At 55.3% G+C, this 23,011-nt stretch overlaps 2 protein-coding genes and 1 pseudogene across 9 annotated transcripts in view; 2 read left to right on the top strand and 1 right to left on the bottom strand.

The window, feature by feature from the left end:
* Positions 1-13,013, top strand: part of ABR (ABR activator of RhoGEF and GTPase) — a 173,596-nt gene extending 160,583 nt beyond the window's left edge. For all 7 annotated transcript variants that reach the window (XM_045199150.3, XM_024565198.3, XM_053911802.2 and 4 more), the window contains 7 exons: positions 3,945-4,004; positions 4,271-4,380; positions 5,092-5,231; positions 6,253-6,387; positions 7,335-7,440; positions 9,540-9,687; positions 10,352-13,013. In XM_045199150.3, coding sequence (XP_045055085.2) covers positions 3,945-4,004; positions 4,271-4,380; positions 5,092-5,231; positions 6,253-6,387; positions 7,335-7,440; positions 9,540-9,687; positions 10,352-10,441 — 789 coding nt within the window. In that variant the 3' untranslated portion in view covers positions 10,442-13,013. The remainder of the gene's footprint in view (positions 1-3,944; positions 4,005-4,270; positions 4,381-5,091; positions 5,232-6,252; positions 6,388-7,334; positions 7,441-9,539; positions 9,688-10,351) is intronic.
* A 1,831-nt stretch (positions 13,014-14,844) lies between these two features.
* Positions 14,845-21,870, bottom strand: TIMM22 (translocase of inner mitochondrial membrane 22). Of its 2 annotated transcripts, none has more exons than XR_002975177.3 (4): positions 21,402-21,870; positions 17,314-17,510; positions 16,667-16,834; positions 14,845-15,425 (listed from the first exon to the last, which is right to left on the bottom strand). XR_002975177.3 is itself a non-coding variant. In XM_024565220.4 (4 exons), the coding sequence occupies exons 1-4, from the start codon at positions 21,637-21,639 to the stop codon at positions 15,349-15,351; spliced, it is 585 nt and encodes a 194-aa protein (XP_024420988.2). In that variant the 5' UTR covers positions 21,640-21,869; the 3' UTR covers positions 14,845-15,348. The 2 variants fall into 2 exon arrangements, 1 of the variants encoding a protein (XP_024420988.2); XM_024565220.4 differs by having other exon boundaries at positions 16,762-16,834; positions 21,402-21,869.
* LOC112308928 (Y-box-binding protein 3 pseudogene) lies at positions 18,484-19,975 on the top strand (annotated as a pseudogene).
* Positions 21,871-23,011: the final 1,141 nt, after the last annotated feature.

The raw sequence follows: 23,011 nt of genomic DNA, 5'->3' as shown, positions 1-23,011 counted from the left end.
TGCAAGGCCAGTGGATGGCGCCTGTGTGCTGGGACCGGAGGGGGAGCAGTCAGGTGTTCCCACGCACCGCCCCCCCGGGGCTGGGGCTGGCCCCGGCCCCTCTGCCCCAGCACTAATCTAATCAGGAAATAGCAGGGTCCACATTTCCCAGGGGTTATAAATAGCCACAGCAATTCAGGCATCATTTCTCTGGAAAATGTGCCATGTCCCTCTCTGCTCCGCGCCCTCCCTTCTCTGTATTTAAATGACATCCTGAAATAGATTTGGCTTCTGGAGAATGCTGACGTCCTGGGAGACAGAGCTTCATTGCTGGGGTGCCGAGGGGCCAGGCAGGCCTCCTTGAGCGGGCACCGGGGCACACCTGTAGAGGGGAGATCAGGCCTGTGGCTGCGGTGGGGACTCGCAATAGGACTCGGAAGTGCCACCTCACCCAGACCTGGCCGCAGACAGGCCGGTGCGTGTGAAACAGCCGCAGATGGTGCCGGCGGGCTACGGGGGCAGAGGGGAGCCAGAGAGTCCTGAGGCCTGGAGTTACCCAGGAAGGCTTTCTGGGAGAAGCAGGGCCAGCTCTGGGCCATGGCATCAGGAGTTACTTTTCCCGTCTCAGATGCTCCCGGGAAAGTGTAGGGCTGCTGCTGCTGGCAGCTAGAACAGAAACGGTGGGGAGAGGAGTGATGGAAGGATCTGTGCTGGAGGCGGCCTGCCAGCACCCAGGTCTGCCATGGTGCCCGACCACGCGCCGGGAGCCCTGATGCCTCCCTTCTAAATAAATAACGGGAACAGCAGCACCGTTGTTGCCAAGAGGGGCAGGCGCCAGGCCAGGTGCCTTACACATGCTCTTGCAGGTTTAGCAGAGCGGGTGAGTCGGAGACTTGAGCGTGTCCCCCAGCTCTCACCTTCTGGGGGTGTGGCTCGTTCTTTAAGCCTCCATGTCCTCATCTGTAGAATGGGGGCAGCTGTGAAGCTTAAGCCTGTGAGGCTTGCCCTGGTGATTAATTGAGATGCTGTAGATAAAGGGCCTGGTGTAGTGCCAGACTTCGGGGAGCTGATTCCAAGTCGTTATCTGCTGCTAACTGCTCTCCCTCACGACCCTTGAGGTACGTAGGTATTTCCCACGAGGAAACCGAGGCTCGAAGAGGTGAAGTGACGTGCCCCAGTGCACACAGTTGGGTGAAGAGTGAACCTTTGGACCCAGATCAGTCTGCCTCTCAGTCCCTACACTTCGCATCGTCTCCCCTCCCCTCGGGCTGTGTCCGGATGCAACTCCAGGACCCATGGAGGGACCCCCGGCTCAGTCAATGGCAGCTGCCGGGGTGCCAGGCCAGGGGAGGGTGGGGCAGGGCAGCGACGTTAGGTGAATCTGGCCAGGTGCTGTGACCATGGAATGGGCCCGAGGGTCACGCTGACGCCTGGAGAGACCTGCATCAAAAGGGGTGGTCACTCCAGAGTGTGTGTCCAAGGTTAGCACCTGCCTCTGTCGACAAAGAGCCGCTGAGGTCTTCCTACTCCAGGTGGCCGCTGCTGGAGGCCAGGGCTGGGGCAGAACCAGGGTCTGTGTCCTAGACCCAGCGCTCTGGATGAGAGGAGGGCCTGGTGAGGGATTGGGACGAAAAGTTCAGAAGGGAGGGAGGCTTCGGGAAACGGAGGCTGAACTTGGGGCTTCCTTGGGGACCCGGTAGGACGCTGGGCCCCACGCCTTCTGGAGCAGAGGCCCTGGCAGCAGCCAGGCTGGTGAATCCACACGCTTCCCCGTGTTTCACTGAGGAGCCAGGGGTGGGGGTGGCGGAGCTCGGTTCTCTCCTGTTCTCAGTTCTGTCCCTCCTCCGGGCTGGAAGCAACTGCTGGAGCCTGGGCCTGGGCTGGAGCCGGCCCACACGCAGACCCCAGATGCCACCAGACGCTTGGGCACCATCTGTCCCCCATGGGCATGGGTGTGATGGTGGGTTCAGGAAGGCCTTCGCCCCTCCAAGCTGTAGGAAGCCCCGGGGCCCGGCTCCCCTCCCCGCCGACCCCAGGCTAACCCAGCTCCAGTTGGCCTCCCTGGCGAGGCCCATGAGAGCGGTGGGGTTCAAACTGTTCTCCTGTCCCCCAGGGGTGGGGCCGAGACTGCCCAAGGGTCCTGTGGCAGGGAGATTGCAATGGAGTCAGTTTGCAGACCCTTAACCCCCTTGGGTGCTCCCGTCAAAGAGCAAGCACCTGCGCGGGCCTTTTTCCATCCCCCGTCAGGGGCTCTGGGCTCGCTGGGGGCCTGGGGCCAGGGTCTGGCCCCTCCTGGGTGCACAGCGGGGCGGGGGTGGCGGCTGCTAAAGAGATGAAAGACACTGTTGCCCGATTACAGATCCTTTCGGGAGCCGGGCGCTTCCTCCGCTTTGTTTTCGACAACACGGATGGATCATGAGCTGAGAGATTATTTAAAATAAATTTTCGTAATGGGTATACGTGCAAAGTAAGGCAAATAACGAGGAAAGAGGTTAAAAATTGCCTAACATTTCTATAATAAAACTGTCTTCAGCCTCATCTACTTTCTCTTCACCTTATTTACGTGAACAAGATGTTTCATTCTTTACATCTTTCAAAACAAAATTAAAAAAATACAAATAGAATTGATGCTGAATCCTGTGTCACCCCAGCAAAAAATCATATTCACATGCATCCATGAACTACATGCCCCACCCATCTGATTAAGAGATGCATTTCCACCAAAATGGCACTTTGCTGCTGAGTATTTACTAAAACTTGTAATTTGTTGGTTAATTTTTTTACTGTATACTCCTAATTATTGTCATAACTAATACAGAATATGATTTAAATATTTGGAACCTTGTGGTCTCAGGAAACTTTTTATTTCCATTCATACAGATTTTTTTTGTTGAAGTAAAATAGAAATAGGATGAGAAATACAAGACTTTAAAATGAAAAAGACAAACTAGGGCAAAAGTCTTTGGGAAAACAGAACAGAAAGCAGCTCGGGGCGAAGAGGCAGTGTGGGGTCTCTGGAAGGGGAAGGAGAGCCTGTTCATACTTTTAAGTGGGTAACAGTGGGTATCAAGTCACTGTGGTATTTGGACTTTACTGAACACATTGAAAAGAATGAGGTAACAGTTTTATTTTAAGACGTAAATATTTACATTATTTGGGAAATTTTATTCCTTGCAAGTATTTGAACTTGCTGTGGAAATGTGCAGTTGTTGACTTAAAAATGTGCCAGGGTGTGTCTAGTGTTCCAGACTTTGTGGGTGCACAAGGAGACACAGTTTGAAGGCCGCTGGGTCAGAGAAACAGAGTCCTGTCCAGGCCCTGGGGGGCGGGGAGTCCCCGTCCTCCCCACCCCCCTGGGGCTCCGGCCCAGTGTGGGGGCCTCCCCTGCAGAGTGCTTGCTTCCTTGGGGTCCGGGCAGCCACGTCCCCGAAGATACCTCCCTGAGCCTTCCCAACGGTTCGGCGAGGAAGGCTCTGCACACTGACTGCCTGCAGCAGCAGATGAAACAGCGAGGCCTTAGCGAGGTTAGAACTGCCCACAGTCACGCAGCCGCCGGCGGCAGAGCCAGGAGTCTGGGTCAGCACCTCTGCACTGCACTGCTGCCATCAGCATCCCCTCCTGTCACTCGAGTGCAGGGACCGGGGGAATTACTGTCTGTGAGCCTCACCTCTGCATCTGCGAAGTGGGTGATAATCCCACCTCCACCGGGAGTGGTCAGGACAGAAGGAGATGTGATGGGCAGAAGTGCCTGGCAGTGCGCCCTGCCTCCTTCCCTGCGTGGGGGGCAGGCCTTCCCTAGCAGGGCAGGCGGGGCTGCGGCCACCCTGAAGGGCCGCCTTCAGGATGAGCCTCCAGCCCCCACTCTGCCTTCCTGACCATTTAGGCAGCTCATGAGCAGCGGCTTGGTCTCTCAGCTGTCATCCCTCCCTCTCTCACCTTCTCTTTTTTTCTTGTTCTCTTCACAGCTGGATCCACAAACTGTGGAAACCAAGAACTGGCACACAGATGTGATCGAGATGAACGGGGTGAGCTGGAGAGATAGGACATGTCTGCACGGTGGGTGGGCTGCCTGACCTCTGGCTGGTGTCCTGGGGGTGCTCCCTGCCCCTGTCCCCTTAGCCCAGCCCCTCTCCCTTGTCCCCCACCTACGCCTTTCTCACTACCGCCCTGCTGGTGTTAGTTCAGGGGGCCCTGGGTGCTAGAGGTAGGCTTGTTTGCAGCTCTGGGGGAGGGGACCCTAGGTTTTGGGGGTACTCCTCAGGTACTCATGCCCTGCCTCACCCCCAACCAGATCAAAGTGGAATTCTCCATGAAGTTCACCAGCCGAGATATGAGCCTGAAGAGGACCCCGTCCAAAAAGCAGACCGGTGTTTTCGGCGTGAAGATCAGCGTGGTGACGAAGTAGGTGCCACCTCCGTGGCCCTCATGCCGGTGTCAGTGCTCAGGGTTCCTGCCAGCCCCCCCTGCCCCCGCCCGGCCCCTGGTCCGTCACCCCCCAGTTCAGTAGTCATGATGGCAAGTGTGGAGGCCGAAAGTGGCCCACAGAGGTGTGCCCGCCACCTCGCGTGCTGCTGGAGAAGTAAATGAGCCAGCGTGCAAACCCTGGGAGACCGCCTGTGAGAGTGCCGGGTCGCCAGCTCCCCGTAATAAATGGGACGGCCTGACCACGATAGGCCCACCTTTTACCTCGGCGGAGGTGGGCTGGGCCCCAGGCACGGCTGGCCCTCGGGAGAGGGTGTGCACCCTCAGCTCACCACCGTCCCCTCGTCTCCGGGACTGGCCCTTGTATGGGTCACCTGCTGGGTCTTCCCTGGCGTTTGAGTCTGAGACCTCTGTGCTAAGGGACATTCTTTCCTCAGTCTTTGGGCTTATCTCCCAAAACTCCCAGCCTTTGTCCCTTGCTGTCTCTCAGCAGGCTGGCCTTCGTGGGCCATGGGGGGTGGGGGGGCATAGCCTCTTTCTCAGCCCTGTCCTTGCCCCCCACTGTCCCCACCCCGGCCTCCTAATTCCAGAGGCTAGAGCTCTCCAAGGCCAAGCTATTCGGGGAGGGGGGCTTTGTAGTCACCACTGGGGGGGCCCCGCTCCATCCTCCCACACGTCCCCTCCCCACAGGCGGGAGCGCTCCAAGGTGCCCTACATCGTGCGGCAGTGCGTGGAGGAGGTGGAGAAGAGGGGCATCGAGGAGGTCGGCATCTATCGGATATCCGGGGTGGCCACAGACATCCAGGCGCTGAAGGCCGTCTTCGATGCCAGTGAGTCTGGGAGGCCCAGCCCAGGAGGTCGCAGGGAGACGGTGCCCCAGCAGGCTGAGCTGGCAGGAGAGCTCTGTGGAACTGGGAGACCTTCTCTGTGGGGAGGCCCCAGTTAGCTGATGGCAGAGGAGCTTTGGTCTGTGGACTCCACAGTCCTGGGGCCCAGGGCGGACCGTTTCTGAATCCCTGTGTCATGGGCCCCTGTCCTTTCTCAGGTTATGCCCCTCCCTCCGATCTCTTTTCCATTGCTACAGATAAGGAAACAGACTCGGAGGTCAAGTCGTTGGCCCGGCCTTGCCCAGCGTGTAGGTTTTGAGCCTGACTTAGGCTCAGATCTTTCTGACCAGCTCCCAGGTCCCTGGGGGGTGTGAGAAAAGGAAACACTTTGAGCCTGGGCTGGCTGGCTCCCGCTGCCCCCTGCCATCTCCGGGACCCCAGGTGCCCACCCTCTGGGAGGGGCACTGCCGTCTCTAGCTCTGGCCGCAAACTGCTCAGTGGTGGCAGACCTGAGCTTTCTCGGTCTTCCTGCCCCCATCTCGCTAGTTCAGGCTACAGCAGCAGCATATGCAGAGTCAGGGAAGCCGAACTGGGCAGGCAGTGCCGATTCCAGGGATGCTGAGAGGGGCCCATGGGTGTTCCTGGGTGGCTGCCAAGCAGACATGTCGGGGAAGCCTGGGGTGGGAGGCTGGGGACATGTTGGCGCACAGCTCCTCTGTGCAGTCTGGAAGCTGAGGCTTTGTTGCATCGTGATTTTAGTGTAAAAAATGTGCACTGCCTTCCAGAGAAGGGCTTAGCAATGGGGAGATTCCAGTTGGAGGGAGGGAGTGCCACCCCCAGGGTTCAGATGTGGCTCCAGAACTCTGCTCCCCGCCCCCTGTCCCCGTGGATCCGAGCCACAGACCACCCGTGGGCACTACGCGCATCTCGCCTTTCTCGGGGACACCGGGCCAGAGATGGAATGGGTGCGCAGGAGGGAGGTGGCTCACGCCAACGAGGCCCCTGACCTTCACCTCCTGTGCAGATAACAAGGACATCCTGCTGATGCTGAGTGACACGGACATCAACGCCATCGCCGGCACCCTCAAGCTCTACTTCCGAGAGCTGCCCGAGCCCCTCCTCACAGACCGACTCTACCCCGCCTTCATGGAGGGCATCGGTGAGGCTCTGGGGCCCTGAGGGCTGGGCTGGCCAGGCCTCTGGTCAGCAGGGTGAAGAGTCTCTGGCTTCCCTTGCTTATCGGACCGCCCAGTGTACCTGAGTGCATGGCTGAGTGGCCAGGGGGGCGAGGTGCAGCCTGCTAGAGCCTGGGCCCAGGGCTGCACCCTCTCTCACCTGCCTCTCTCCCCTCGTGTCCTATGGGCTTCCCTCTGTCCTTCCTCTGTGGACAGTGACCTCCTGCCTTGGAAACCTGGGTGTCCAAGAAAGGCCACCCTATAATGGATGGTCAGGGACCGGTGCCCCAGAGTTAAGGAGAAGCCTGGTTAGGGCTAGAGTGCTCCTGCCCTGGCTGGTGCTGAGCCTTCTTAGAAGGAGCACTCGCTCATCTCTCACCCGTGCCATGGCCGGGGAGGAGGCAGAGGGCCCTGGCTGGCAGGACTCTGGCCTCCAACCTCCTGGGCCAAACCCAGGTCTGGGTGCCCCCCTCCTGCCTCTCTTCCCCTGGGTCGGATCAGGGCTCCAGCCACCGTGAGAAATGAGGAGCCCCACATTAGGCTGCTCCCTGCCGCGCTCCAGCATGGGATGGGTTAGAGAGAAAACCTTCACCCGAGTGCCATCATTGTCTTACACCAAGCCTTACAGACCAGGGAAGGGAGTGGCATCAGCCGCGAAGGCCTGTGCAGTGGGGGGAGGCGGGGTGTCTGCTCCCCAGCAGCCTGCCTCCTGGCTGAGTTACAGGTTGTGGGTGGGCTTCCTGTGAGAACAGGCTGTTCAATAGTCCACCCTCTGAAAGATACCCAGCCCTTCTCTGCAGGGTCTGCTTCCCTGACCCCAGGCAGCCTGGGCTCTCCCTCAGGGTCCTGTAGCCTGCTGACCACAGGGGTGCTGGCTAGGGCCTCCCTGCGTGGGAGCCAAGCCCCTCCCTAGCCCCGTCTCTCCCCACAGCCCTGTCAGACCCTGCTGCCAAGGAAAACTGCATGATGCATCTGCTCCGCTCCCTGCCCGACCCCAACCTCATCACCTTCCTCTTCCTGCTGGAACACTTGAAAAGGTAAAGGACGGGGCCCCACTGGGGGCGGGGGCCGGGAGGGGCAGGGAGCCCAGGGCAGGCCCTGCTGGAGCGCATGTACCAGTTGCAGCACCCACCTTCTCATGGGTGGCAGCCTCCACTGGGCCGTCCCGAGCAGGTGAGAGTTTGCATTTCAAATTTTTACAATTCTGGTTTGAGAAATATTTGGGTCTTAATAACAACCTGAAAAATTGGCCATAGAAGGCTTAGAAAGGCAGAGCTAGAGCCAAAAACCATAGATGAATTTTACAGCCAAAGCGGGTCAGTCAGTCAACTTAACATGTTCGAAAAGGAAAGAATAGACGGCGTCGGGGTGCGTTGCAGGTAGAGGGTGCAGCGCGTCCTGTGTTGTTCAGTCACACACGGCCCCGGGCGCTTTACAGCGTCAAGTGTATTTGTTATCGTGTGTCCTCAAAGAGGTCTTGACCAAGCCTTGTCTGACAGACGGGGGAACAGCCCCGGCCCTGCAGGGATGTGCCGTGGTCAGCAGGGCTCCATCCCTAGAATCCACATCTCCCAAATCCTACACAAGGCCCTTCCCACCTTCTCCCCGCTCGCTCACTCCCTGTGCGTAATCAGGTCAAGCTAAGAGCTGCTGAAGTTGAGGCTGGTGGCAAACTTCAGACTGAAACTAGTCCTGAAGATGTCCTTATCGGTCACTTTTGAGCCCAGGACTGGTCTGGGGTAGGAGTGGGCGGGAAAACCCCCAGGTGTTTTTAAATCCCTTAAAATCCACCACCCAGGACCGAGGAGCCTGGAGAGGAGCCTGGAGAGGGGCCGTGCCACGGGTCCTCCCTGAGCTCAGCCCCGCCCTGGTCCCAGGCTCCCAGCTACGGCTCAGGGGGGCCAAGAGATCTGGAAACTCCTGGGGCTGCTGTCTTGTTTTTCCCATTGTGAGACATTCCCTCTGGTTTGGCCAGGACCAAAACCCCAACCAGTTCCCAAATAGCTTGGCGAGCACCGTGGGGAGGACGCACAGAGGAGCGCGAAGGGAAAATTCATTAGGTTTTCTACCCTGGGAACCAGGCACAGTCTGTCCCCACATCTGGGCCCCTGGATGGGGGGTGGGGGTGTGTAAGTGTAAGGGCTGGGCCTGCTGCACAGCTGCCTGCTGGCACGGCAGTGTTTGCGCGTTTCCAAAGCAGTCAGCGGGCACATCCATGACTCGCCTGGGGGCTGGGGTGAGAGGCACTGCTCAGATCGTGTGGGTCTCAGCCCCAGAAACATTTCCCAGGACCAGGGGGGCCCAGGGCCTCTCTGATGCATTGGGTAGTACTGACCTTCCTGGATGGTGTCACAGGTGGCAGCCCTCGCTGTCACTCGGGGGAAATACCTGCAGAGCACCCGGCCTGTCATGCAAGAGAAGCAGAGGACAATCCAAGGGGAGGCAGCCCTGGGGTTCCGTGAGGTAGGCCCTTCTGGAAAGGATTGGGAGTGTTCTCCTTGGGATTAGGGTTGTTCCTGCCACAGAGCCCTGGATCTAGTCGGCACGTGCTGCGGGGGCTCCAGCTCCCCACTGTAGCTCCTGCCCCTGCCCCACCCACCCTGCCTCTGCCCCGGGCCACGCGCCACAGCCCGCCTGGTCAAGGTTAAAGCACAACATGGTGGAGAGCACGGTCCCTGGAGGCAGGCTGCCTGGGTTCGCGGCCCAACCCCACCACTGGCTAGATGTGTGACCTCAGGCGAGTCACTTAAGCTCTGTACTTCAGTTTCCTCATCTGTGCAGTGGAGATGCTAATACCTGCCCAAAGCACTCTGAGGAGTACGGATTATTATTGGGAAAGGTCTTGGGCAGTAATGTCATTACCTCTGAGGCAGAGGTGTGGGAGTGGGTCCCTGTGGCCCTGGCAGTTTACCGTCGGTTCTGGGGGTGGCCCCAGAGCTGGGAATCTGTTACAGGAAAGTACCAACACAGAGCTGGGGACTGGGTCCCTCGACCTAGTTCCCTGCCTACCAAGAGGTCTCTACCCTTCGGAGAGGAAGTCTACTAACCACCTTCCAGGAGCTTTCATACCTAAGGCCAAGGGTCTGGAGCTCCAAGCAGCTGCTGAGAAATGACTTTCCCCTCCCCTCCCTTTCAGGGTTGCTGAGAAGGAACCCATCAACAAAATGTCCCTTCACAATCTGGCTACCGTGTTTGGCCCCACGTTGCTGAGACCCTCAGAAGTGGAGAGCAAAGCACACCTCACGTCGGCTGCAGACATCTGGTCCCACGATGTCATGGCACAGGTACTGCCACACTGCCTGGGCCTGTGGCTGGCCAGTAGGGGGCGGGACAAGCCCCCCAAGGGGTGCAGAGAGGACAGCTCAGAGCCCCGCACCTCTTCCCTCCTGAGCGGCTGGGCTGATGGTCTGTAAGCTGTCACCAGGGCTGCAGGGCTTTGGACAGTCCTACCTGCTCAGCCCAAACCAGAGGTTACACTAAAGGCCCCTAGACCAGCGCCTAGGTGTTGGCTGCGTTCCTGGGAGTGTCTCTGTCTCGGAAGGGAAGCCCAGGGGTGTAGGGAAAAGCTGGGGCCTTGTCCTCAAGCATGGAAGCTCTAGGATTGCTCCTGGGTCAGGAAGCTTCCTTGGGATCCCCACAAGACCCAGCAGGGTCCAGTCTGAGATAGGATGCCAAGCCAAAGCCAACCTCTGTAGACAGGTTGGAAGCTTATGACAGGTTGGCAAGTGACCCCAGGCTCCTCACCCTCTGCCCTGCAGCGCCCTCTACTGCTGCAAATGGGCAGACACACCTGGGCTGCCGAGGATGGGGAAAGTGGCAGGGGCCAGCCTGAGAGGGAAGGCGGGCAACACAGACTTGACCCCAGCCCCGGGACCATTCCTTCTCAACAGATCAAAGGAGGGCCATGGGGACAAGGGCCCTGCCTCAGTCTCCCCTGTCTCCCCACAGGTCCAGGTCCTCCTCTACTACCTGCAGCACCCCCCCATCTCCTTTGCAGAACTGAAGCGGAACACACTGTACTTCTCCACCGATGTGTAGCGCCAGGTGGGAGCCGCTGTGGGGGTGGCCGAACCAGCCCCTCCAGCCGGGGGACCCAACACAGACTTGAAAGACTACAATAGAAAACTCCCAAACCCAGCACTCCAGCCTCCAAGGGACGCAGATTTCCAAGAACTGGAACGTGCGCACCTTCCGTGCCGCCTTGTACAAAGCCAGCTGACCCGCCCCCAGCCTCAGCCACACCCTGGGCTCCGGCCCGCCGTACCTCTAGTTGCGTCCAATGCTCCATGCTGTTCGGGAATTGTTTTATGTCTGTCTGTCATGCAGAAAAGGTAGTGACTGACCCGTTACGGGCACAGAGACGGCCTGCTTTGTTCTTTCATTTCCTCCAACACTTTTTTTCCTCCTGAGTCCAGTCCAAGGGCTTTTATTTGGCATTCGGTAACCGCTGCCAGCTTAGCCTCTCTTGGCCCTGCTCCCAGATCGCAGTCTCCCCTCGGTTTCCTCCTCCCTCTCCTCCCTCCCAGCCTGCCCGCATGCATGTGCGGCCTTGGTTTGCACTCCATCACTTCGGAAGTTCTGAGGAGGCCCTGGGTGGCAGTGACCACGGTGGCCCGTCGGAGGCTGCCACATGCCACTCCACCCCCCCCCAGGCTTTCCCCTTGCCCTCCACCTGTGGAAGCACACCTGCTTGCCTTGCTGCCTGTGCAAATGTTGGACAAGGAGACACTCACACTAATGCTCAGCTTAGCACAGAGCTGGAAAGTGGATTTCTGGAATTTTCCACCTGAGAATCTCCATTTCTGGGGTTTATCTGTTCTGTCTCCTGCCTACCAGTGAGGCATTTTGACTGTTTCTTCTACTGCTTTTCAGTTCCTTTCTCGCCACGTGCTGTTTCCTTTGAGTGTGAAGACTCAGGAGCAACCTGCTCTCGCCAGGGGGTGAGGCAAGACGCAGGGGAGGTGGGAGAGGCAGCCACTGAGACAACACTGGTCGGACATAACAGGAAGGCCACACAGCACCGGGTGTCCTGAGTTGGGGGGAGCTGCTGTGGGCAGTGAGGAGTTGTGGTGGCTTTTGTGGCAGAGCTAGGCCTCCAGGAGGGCAGCTCATATGGCTGAAGCAGGTGTCCAGACACAAGGAGGCTCCATCCAGAAGACTAGCCCTTCCTGGCGCCTCACGTACCTTGTGTACCTTTGCCTTAGATTTTACATTCTCCACAGCCAAGCACTGCCACGGGGCGTGCTCCCGGGCCTGGCAAGGGCGGGTGTGGTCCAACAGTAGCCAGCCCTCAGGGTGCTGCCGCCCCACCCTGGCTTCTCAGTGCAGCCTTTCGGATGAACTTTGGGAACTCAAGAAGCTGCGGAAGGCTGAGGGGTTACAGGCACCTCCTCTTAGAATTAGGTTTTGCTGGAGACCTTCAATGTTGACGCTGCGCTCCGAAGTCAGGGATCAGCAGGTCCCATTTCCAACTTTGAGACTCCGTTGCTCAGCACTGGAAAAGGGTGAGAAGGGTAGCCAAACGCTTGTTTCTTCCCACGCAAGCAGGAGCGGCCAGCCTGCGGTGGCCAGCCTGGAAGGGCAGGCACTTCTGGGCTGCAGGGGACTGAGTTGTAGTGCAAGCTCCCCGGCCTCCTGTGTGGTGGAGAGTAGATTCCCGGCTCTCAAGGTTGGAGAGAAACGCTCTTATAGCTTGAGCTCAGGGCTGTTTTAAAGGTTGGCTGGCCCTAACGCTGTAGCACTTGCTCAGTGAGAAGTGGGGCCCTTTCTGATCTTGTTTACACCTGTTGCCCAATCTTGGGCAGAATGGTACACATTCTGTGCGCGTCAGATGGAAGAGAGGCCCGAGAGGAGGGAAATAACTGGCCATTTAGCTACCTGTTAGCAGCTTACCTGGGAGCCCTACTTCCTGAGACAGGAGATGGGGAAAGAACTTGAATCTGTAGGTTGCAGCATCTGCCCATCCCTGGAGTCTCTGCTTGGCACTCAGGAGTCGGAATGTGGCACGGAAGGCTCTTGCTTCCAAAGCCATTGATGGTAATGAACTGGAGGCCCAGCTTGAGCTAGTTACAGCCAAACATAGGTGCCTCCCACCTCCCCAAAATAAAGGATGTTTACTTCTCAGCGTCAGGTAGCTATTGCAGCCCCTCAGTGTAGGCAGTGCAATGGGAGGAAGGCTAGAAAGACTGAGAAATGCAGAAGGCTCAGAATGTTTATAAATTCTACCCCCAGAGTGGAGGGGGCAGGTACCAGACCTGGACTAAGCTGCACCAAGGAAACAGCCCATGGATTCTGAGAAACAGGGACTGTGCAGCCCAGGACCCCCAGCCCCTGTGCCCAGCACGGCAGGCTGTGCCAACAGGCCCAGCAGACAGGCCACAGGAATCCTGGTAGGCCCGTCCTCGCTGGCAATGACCACGGGCTGCTGGGTTTTGCCGATACAGGTAGGATGGGACCCTTCATTAATATTTCACTTTAATAAGTTGGTAAGGATATATTTTTTGTCTATGTTCTGTTTCAACTTATGTAGATTATTATAAATTGATGTAAACCACGTGAGAGAAAAATGTTAATAAAAAAATGCAAAGCCCCAACATTTGCACACAACTCAGCCCTGTGGTGCGGACGTGTGTGTTCTCCTGGGCAGTCCAGGGAAGGCCACCAATCCAAAGCTGTTAACTCTTCGGGCTGCACCCAGATGCGCGTTTCCAGGACCCGGTTTACCTAGTTAACTCCCCCTGAGCTTTCCCATGGACCGCGGGGACTGTGGTCGTTTGAGGGAAGGAGTGCAAGCCTTCTCCTTGCTGTTCACAAAGGCCTCCAGGTCAGCCAGCAGCTGTGTGTCCTGCCAGGGACGTGGCCATCAGTATGCTTCAGAGAAATGGCAGGAATTTGTCCCAAGTGAAGGCTTCTTATTTTACATAAACTTTTCTCTCCACTTTCCTTGGATGTGGCTCATCTTTTGGCCTAATCTGCTTGCAGTGAAGCTGCATCTCCTGGAGGGCCCAGCCCCCCTTTAGGAGAGCCAGTGGGGTTAATGGAGGCTCCCATCAGCCCCAGCCATTGGACACTGTGTTTATTCTGGAGATCAGGAACAGATGTCTCTGAAAATTAGTGTTTGGTTTATGAGGTCATACTGACTCCTTGGCCATCTAAAACAGGAAACTATTCATCTCCTCTCGATTCAATAGCCAGTGTGGACAATGCTCCGCTTATTGAACTGACAGCTACTGACAGCCGCAGGGCTCCTCGCTGCCCAGGCCGGCGGGAGGGCAGCGCGTCGGCCGTTCAGTGAGCCTGACCCCACGCACTGGGCTGGCTGGGAGAAGCCGCTGGGCGTCCTATCGTCTTCTTTCGGCAGGTGCCAGGTAGGAGCATGTGCTCTGGCTCTCAAAGTGCTTATAGACGACTTATTTAGGACAGTGTAGAAAACAATTGTGAATTCGTCCTCAGACCTCCGGGGTTGCTCCGGACAGCCTGGCAGCAAAGACGCCTTGTGCCCGTGAGACCCGGACGGGCGTTGTGTAGAATTCACCATAGAAGGAGCCCTGTGCACTGCTCACACTCCAGAGGGAACAGCAGGCATGGCCAGAGGAAGGTGTCACCAGCTGGGTGTGGCGTTATCACTCACGACACACACACGCACACACACTCGGGACGCCTGCGTGTTCAGCCCAGTCTTTGAAATCCGGGTAAGGGTGGGTGGGCTAGAAGACAGCAGGCAAGGGAGAAGGAAGAAAGGGGAGGTGGAGGAGTTACTGCACGGTGGAAAGAGATGTAACCCCTGGCTGAAGGTGGCCAGGACTACACGTCGCCCACCAAGCCCACCTGCCTGCCCGAGAGCAAAAGCCCGGGCTCATCAACTTCATCTTGCCACCAGAGCACCAGAGTAAAGCAGAACCTGGGGCAAATCCCAATTTTTTTAAAAAAGGCTTTTTTGCCCATGGCACACAATTAGGCTGAGCTTCTGTTGTCAGAAAAACGCTACCAGTTCAAGTCAAAAGTGCCACATCAAGGTAATAGAACACACACCAGAGAATGAGGGTGGAGGTGAGCAGCCTCTCCTGCTGTCATTCGGCCGTCAGGGCAGTGACAGCCGGACCCGTCATGTGCTGTCCTGAGCTGGGCCTAGTCCAGCGCTCAAAGCGTAACAGCAGCGAGGGGTTCAGGCCAGCCCACAGGAGTTTTTGGAGGAAGCCAGCAGGACTCACGCGTGGATTGCAGTGCGTCCTAGGAAGGAGCGAGGATTGGCTTCCCGGGCGGAAGGCCCTGGCCAGTGTCATGGTCCCCGTGACGGTACCACCACTGCACAAGCCCCGAGCATCCAACAACCCCACACTCCTCAGGGGCTTTCTCACTTTTCCTCCTCTGGATGTTTAGTCTTTGGCCCACCTGGCACCATTTGGGGGAATTATAAAACTGAAAATAAAAACCATTTAAACTGTAATATAAACATATATTTTTAACAAGGAGAGCAGAATACCAACCAAAATGACACAATTGGCCAAAAAGTATAAGCTCACTTGGCCCTGCCCCAACACGTGAGATGGTGACCCCGTGGAGTTCCCAGGTAGAACAGCTTCCTGCGTCTGAAGTCCCGTCCGCTCCCACAGCACGAAACAATGGGAGGGCCGGGGGTGGTCGGGACTGAATCTTTGTGCAGCTTAATTTCTACCAGTCAACGCACTGACTCCTAAGCTGCCGGAAAGAAAGGCTGGCGTGGCACATCCCCGTCCGGCCTGGCTGGGGTCCCGGAGCAGGGAGCGTGGCTGCTCAGAGGCTGCAGGCATACAGTGGCCAGGCGGCGCCCTCACAGCATCAGCCACCGGAGGGAAAATCAACGTCTTCAGCGTCTGAAGCAAGTGCCCAGGGTGGTGCAGAAAACGCGCCCCTCAGAGCAGCTCTGACCCTGGGCTGCGGCTGTCCTTCCCGGGAGGCGGTCGCTCTCACCGTAGATAGTAGTCGATTGCAGCAGAGAAAGCAGCAAAGCCTCCGCAACCAATGACCCCAGCCTTTAAGCCAGCTGTGAAGTAAACAGAAACGACATTACCTGTGGTGACAGAGGCTGGGTCAGACTGCACTCACAAAAAGTCTGCATACTCACAGACGCAAAGAGACCAGCTCAAGCATTCTCCGCCATTCAGCCCACCAGAGGCCTGCACGACCTCAGTGAGGCCGCACACAGGACCTGAACCAGTGTGCTTCAGCTGAACTGTGTGTTCGCTTAACTTCTCTCGTTCCAAAGAATTACTATTTCCAGTCTCATGGAAACAGCCCCTCACAGGCAGGAAACTGGTTAAGAAAACCAGCCCTTAGAATCAAGTGAAAGCATATGGCCTGTCGCTCGGACTTGTTTATGGACTGAATTCCTGGGACGGCGATCAAAGCAGTCCTGGGGGGAGCGGGCTTCTCGGGGGCCCTGACAAAGCCGAGCAGTGGGAAGACCAAAGGCAAAGCTACTCTCTAAACCATAAGTGGCTGTTTGAGGAGCAAAAGCAGGTTTGTAATGATAGCAAACCATCTTGCCTCTCAGAAAATGAGAAAACAAGCCTTTTGCTTTGGGTAAGTCGAGGCACAGCAGAGAAAGTGGCCCAGCAGTGGACACTGTTAAGGGAGGTCAAGTCGCCGGCGCCCTGCAGCACACTCCTGACGGGACGGCCCACAGGGAGAAGTGGCGGGGAACTGGTTTCTTTCTTCATTGCTTACGGCTGATAGTGAACGTTTCTTGAATACCTCCATTTGGCTTTAGACATTACCGTGATAACTTATACACAGAATTAAGAAAAATGTCTCAGTAATAGAAATGCATGGAGCTGACATTTCAGCATGCCGTGTGGGCAAATGGGCTTCCCAGGGCTGAGTGGGACCTAGCTACGCTCCCTTATTATCCTGCCTTTCGACACACTCAAGGGGGTACTGTGAGGAAGTCCTTCCCATGTTTCCAATATGGGGGGCAGTTCTTCTTTCTAAGACAGATCTAGACCTATCAGTGGTTCTCAGGGGAGAACCCCCTGAGGGGACATCTGGCAATGTCTGGGGACACTCTTAGTTCTCACAACTGGCATCAAGTGGGTGCAGGCCAGGGATGCTGCTAAACATCCTTTAATACTTGGACAACCTCCCCTGCCCCAGCAAAGATTCATTTGGTCCAAAATGTCAGTAGTGCCAAGATAAGAAACCCTGACGCTTCCGAAATTGAGTTGGACACATAAGCAAACATGGTTAGTCTGTCTGAAGGGAAGAATATCAAGTGTCCACATATACCTTGGGCTGTCCCCGGAACACTCATGTTCAGAAATGTCCACTTCCGCACGTTGTCCAAGGCCACAAGGAAAACCACTCCAGGGTTGCTTACTGACCTCTGAAACCAATGGCTCCTCCGGTGACGCAGCCGCTGATGACACTGTTCTTCCAGTCGGACCTTCCCCGGTACTGCAGGGCACAGCAGAGGTGCGGTTCGGAGCGGAAGAAACAAGCAGACAAGACCGTTACGGGAAAAGCACAGGGTTTCTAGCTGGCTAATGTAGCCCCTCCCAAAGGAAACCTAATGTGTTTCTCTTTCAGAAGCACAGTTCTTAGAATTCGGATGTGCTCACAGACGCTTCCTGCCGGTGGTACCAGCGCACTGAGACCGAGGGCAGTGTTTGAGAAGGGACCAAACTCTCCTCTCGTTCCCCAGTGAGTCTGTGTGCGGAATCATTAACCGACTCTGGCCTACACAAAGAAGTAAAGAGCCATGCAAGCCCAAATCATACACACACAACGTCTGCACTAGGGCTATTTAAAGGAAGTCCAATCTAGAAAGCTGCGGACATCTCGATTGTTTTCTAATAACATTAAGATGAATACTTCTCTTCGGACGTTGTAAGATGGCAGTAGGCAGGGGTTTCTCAGAAGGCAGAGACACTCACCGATTCCACCAAACACTCAGTGCAAGAAAACATGGCGCCCACAATGGCAAAATTTTTGGCGTAGGACACTCCTCTCTGCCCCATGTCTTTAAGAACTTCTCTTGCCGTGGGAGTACGATAAGGATCCTTGGGGTCAAAGCCCACGTTGGTATCGATGCCGGCAGTGAACACCCCAAATGCACCGCCCAAGACAAATCCTAAAACCAAACAGAGATGAAGATTTCTTTGACATGCTTTCTGAATTACTGAAAGGGGGTCATACGCAAACAGCGCCTTCTGGGCGGCCACCAGTGAAGAGGACACCCCACACCCAAGCCCTCCACTTGCCTGGTTTCCACATTACACAATCCAGGATTTATCTTGTCCACTGCTGCTTCTTCCCTGTCTCCTCTTGCATTCCCCTCATTTCATTTTCTAATGCTGCATTCCTCAAGATTCAGTCTTTAACCCTCTGTCCTCTCTCCACACTCTCGCACACGTCACCAGACACCCTGGGACTGAGCTACCAACTTTGCACACCACCCCCTTAACAACGGTAACATTCACAACAGTCATTTAGTAAATGCCACGTGCCAGTTGCTGAGGCACTTGATAGTTACAGCCTCGTTTATCCTCCACAATTGTCCTCTGAGGTAGATACTATTATCCTCTCGTTTCTGTAGCTGAAGAAACTGAGGCTCAGAGAGGCTAAGTAACTTCCCTAAAGTCACAAAGCTACCACATGGCAAACGCCGCACTGCTGTCCCCATCTGGCCTTGCTGAGCCTGCTGGACATTTCCACACACGTTCTCTTATCACCTCAAGGTCAATACAGTTGACCCTTGAACAATGCAAGGGCTAGAGGTGCCAAGCACCCCACAGTCAAAAATTCACACGTAACTTTTGACTCCCCCAAAACTTAGTTGTCCTGTAAGATGTAGCGAGGAGCCCAAGAGCCAGCACACATCCCGCCAGCTGGGCCGCCCTGACCACCAGCCGCGCTAACCACCCACCACCCACCAGCCACCACTGAGGTGCCAAGTGAAAACAAAGGAGGCGGCGGCATGAGCCACACAGGCGAGGCTGCCACCACCTCCGCCCTCCCACAGGCTCCAACACAGCCCAAGAGTCCCTGCACTGCCATCATCCTTGCGGAAACCCCGGTGGGGATGTGGCCACCACCAGGGGTGAAAACGCAGAGCCAAAACGTTCTCGCCACTGAAGTCCCCGGCACTAGTGGTCAAGTGGTTCAACATCAGAAATGGATATGGATTTACAAATCGAAGTGACACCAAAGATGTGTCTGTACATCAGACGGCCACCAAGAACAGCCCGCAGAAAGATCTGCGCACGGGAGAAACTGTCGAGTCGAGTTGGATGTAGTTGAAGGAGAGGAGGGTGCTGACGCACCGATGTGACTGGCCAGACTGAGTTCCTGCGGAAGGGAGTGGGCAGGCTGCGGACCTGCGCTGTTAGACGTGGCTACTGTGGCAGATGCCGGGGACCACCCCGTAATCAACGATACGGAGGAGGAGGAGGAGGAGGAAGGAAGGAGCGGCAGCAGTGAAGAATATGACCCCCTGCCACTGGCTGGCAGTTCCTTGGGGGCGGAAGTCCGCTGCACAGTCCCAGTATCACCCTCAGTACCAGCTGGGTTCCCGCCCTACCACGTGGGACAGACCTTTGACCTTCACTCCCAGGTCTTTCCCATCCCACCAGAATGCAGGCTGGTGAGATTGGAGAGATGAAGGATGAAGTCCCAGAGAGAGCACAGCTTCAGGACCAGTTCATCAAAATCCAGCTTACCATCCAAGGTACTGCAGGGGACCTCCTCGCCCACGACCTGCCCCAGCTGTGGGAGAGGCTGAAGGTAAAGAGAATAAACAAGAGGCAATGGTACAAACTAGCCACCTGCTCACCAGGGACACTGGCACCTTACAACTATTGGTGTCACCCCCGTCCTCCTAATGCTCCTTCACAAGATGGCAAAGGGCCCAAGGCAGGTGAAGGGCCATCTGAGAACCCCACTCCAGCCACTGAGCAGTGCAGTTTTAAGTAACACCAGGCTCCCCAGGCACCTTCGCCATCAGCAGACGACCTAAAGAATTAATGGTCATTCAAAAAATAAAACACAAAGCAGACCACAACCTTACCAGCACCAAAGCAATAAAGTGGAAGACTAGTAACCGAGATGTGGACACTGGAATGTTTACACTGGTTCCTTATGAAACAGGTACGAAAGGAGACTGTCGGCCACTGTTCCCAGCCGTGTTTCCAGGAATGCCGGCACAGAAGACGAGGGCAACCTCCCCAGTTTCAGCAACCACTAGGTTTGCACTTTTTTCCCTGGCTTTTACTATTTTGGTAATATGAAAGATGGAATATTAATGCCACATGGGGAGAACCCCAACCAAAGAAATCTGAAATGTACAGTAAATGCCTCCCCTCCACTCCCGTTTCTGTTAATTTTGGATGCTGATCCTAAATTTCCAAGTGTCATCATTTAAAGAGAAATGTGATGCCCTTATTTATTTCTAGGATGAGGGGAGGATTACCTTTTTGCTTTCTTATGTGACTCTCTTTGAAAATGTGCAGCATGAAGTTCCTCAAAAATAAAATTTTTACCCTTAGTTGTCCATTGTTATCTGTGGGGGATTGGTTCGAGGCCCCCCCACGAATACCAAAATCCACAGGTGCTCAAGTTCCGTATATAAAAAGATGTAGACTGAAAAAGATGCATTCAGGAAGTCGACTGCACCCGTGGACTCCCAGAGGAGGACAGAAAACAGGACAGGTATTTGTTGAGAAACATCTGCACATAGGTGGACTCACACAGTTCAAAGCCATGTTGTTCTAGAGTCAACTGTGTATGTTTAATGAAATCATGGGCCCCTTCTCCACATTTTCTTGCTTATGGCTCCTGTCCAGTCACTCCAGCTGCAAACCTCGGCGGCATTTCTGGTTTTTTGCTTACCCCTGCAACTTCATGTCCACAGCTATCTGAGTCTAGAGTCTGTATCAGTCCCACCCTGGAGCACTACAAAGACTCGTTCATTTCAACAAACAGGTAAGTGATATATCAGGGTCAAGCAAATGATGGACAAAGACCCAGTCCATACCTCACTGAACCTTCAGTCTAGCAAATTTCCTATCTGGTTGCCCTATCCACAATTTTCTTTCCTTCACCACTCTCCATCCTGAGTCATGCCCATCACCCCTTGTTACTCTCCTTAAAAAACCATCAATCACTGCCCTAATGCCTATAGGCCTAAAGCCCAAATCCCCCACTCCACCCCAACTTGAAATGACATCTCTCTTCCTCTTTGCCAATCCCCATTCCCTCAATCCTTCAAGACACAGCTCCAGTCTCCCCACTCTTTGGGGCCTTCCAGCCAAACCAAAAAATGTTTCTCTTTCTTCTTTCTACTGTACTTTCACATCTGCATTCTCGCTGTATTCATTTCTCTGTCATTCTCAATGAGATTTCAACTCATCTACAAATGCGGTCAATCTCTCTACGCTGCATTGCACACAAGAGGGGCACTGTACATTCTCATATCCTCAAAAGAGTTTTATTTTTGGTTTTTTTGTTAAAAAAAAAAAAAAAAAGCCAAGTCCACACTTCTTTCCCCTTTGTTGACTGCTGTCTAGTCCACTGGCCACAATGGCCCGTTTTCAAACTTCAAGCCAGCTCCCGCCAGACCTTTGCACTTGCCGTTCCCAATATCTTCGGCATTCTTCGACATATAAATATAAGAATGTTAGCTTCACCAGAACAAGCCTCTTGTCTCTCGCCCAGTCTCTCCACCGCCTGGCCCGTGACGGCGCTCGGGAAAAATTTATTGAAAGAATGATTATTTAAAAGTGACTGAACGAATAGTGAACGGAGCCAGCCATTTTATAACGTCCAGGCCCCAACCCATCGCACCGAATCTCTGATCCAATTCCCAGACGGTCCAGAGAGCGTTGCTAAGGGAGGTCACTGAGGGTGCCGTGAAGGTCGAGGCCCAGAGGCTCCTCGCCTCCCGGGCGCGTGGTCTTCTTGGCAGAGGACCCCGCTGCCACCCAAACCCTCAGCCTCCCAAGGGCGCCCCCTCATACTGTCTCACCTCCCACGCAGGCCAGCGCTGCCTTGAAGGCGCAACTTTCCATCGCCTTCTCGATCATCTTCTGTTCCTCGCTCTTGGCCGGACTCGGGATCCCGCCCAGGCTTCCAGGCTCCAGGAGCCGGGGCTGACGCTTGTCACCCACCAAGTACTGGAGAAGAAGGCTGTACTGCAGCGGGGCTTCGGCGGACCCCGCCGCCTCCGGGTCGGAGCCGCCGGGACTGGGCGCGGGGGCCGCCATGACTGCAGTTGCCCAAGAAACCCTGGCGTCCTTCCTCCTGCAGCAGATTCCACGAGCTTCGCGTTACGGCTTGGCGTGCCTAGGCGCTGTGTCGCAACGGCAGATTCGTCACCGCGAGCAAGTCCGAGGAAGTTGCAGGACTTAAGTCCATTAGTGCGCACCTGGTAGAACTACTAAGTTCCCCCAGAGCCTCTTGTGGTACTGGATCAGGTTTCTGCAGCATTCCCAATGGCACTGACAAGATTCAGATGCTGCAGCGCGTCCTCTACGGGGCTGCCGCGCGGTGCCCACCGGGATTTGTAGTTCCAACTCGTACGCCCAAAACATTTCCCAGGAAGCCTTGCGCTGGCACTCTCCCCAGTCGTCCTCTGTAGCTCTGTACGGGCGGGAGCCGAGCTGTAGCGCGCCCGTGAAGCTGCAGCGCGCCGGGCCGCCGGCAGGAGGCGCCTCGCCACTGCCCTTACAGTCTATTCCTTGCAGGTACTGAGATGTAATGGAAGGTAATTTGTAAATGAACGTGAAATCATGGTATAAATGTATGGCGTAATTGTTTTGTTCAATAATTAAACCTCTGACGGATGAAGCCAGCCAAGGGTTAAGAAAAGTCAGGGGACGGTGTTAGGAAGTGGCGGTGACTGGATGGATGGAGAGCACGAGGAAGGCTGAGGCTGCTGTTCACTGCGGCTGGTTGTTTACAGTGGAATTTGTGATATGACTAAAATTCCTATGAAAAAGCCCAATTTATATTATGTCGAACCAATTAAAGTGTTTACCAGCTTGAAAACTCAGAACCTGAAAGTAAACTGAGATAGCACTATATATGAACCCAGAAAAAACTTTTGTAGTTTTTATGGTACTAAAATAGAACTCAAACTACTGTATTGATCCAGACTAGTGATGTGTTGGGGTGTATCCGCTAAGAGAAACATAATGGAAACAGAAGGTAGTGAGGATAGCCAGTCAACATAGGCAGAGGTCCTTCTTTGGTTGCCGGCGTCCTCTGTGCTGCCCAGCATAGCATACACTTCACCCACTTCTGCTCCTACAACCGCAGGAGCTAGTCCTATGGTTCCCAGGACTTCACACTTGTTGAGTCTAATTCAGACCTCATTTTACAAGACTTCTCAGCTGCATTTGACACTGTTGACTCCTCCCTCCTTCTCTGAAGTTTCTTCACAGTTTCAGTGGAGCTTCTGTCTCCTAGTTTTGCTACAGGCCCTCCAGTTGCTCAGTCTTCTTTGCAGGCACCTCTACCTGACCTTTCCCCCTGTTCCTCTTGGTCCTCTCAAGGCTTCATCCTTTATTCTCTCCTCCTGAAGCTCACTGTACCTGAGCAACTCACCCACACTTGTGGTTTCTACTACCACCTCTA

This window comes from Desmodus rotundus, chromosome 9 (assembly GCF_022682495.2).
Source record: "Desmodus rotundus isolate HL8 chromosome 9, HLdesRot8A.1, whole genome shotgun sequence".
Lineage (NCBI taxonomy): Eukaryota > Metazoa > Chordata > Mammalia > Chiroptera > Phyllostomidae > Desmodus > Desmodus rotundus.
This window is presented reverse-complemented; position numbering and strand designations above follow the sequence as displayed.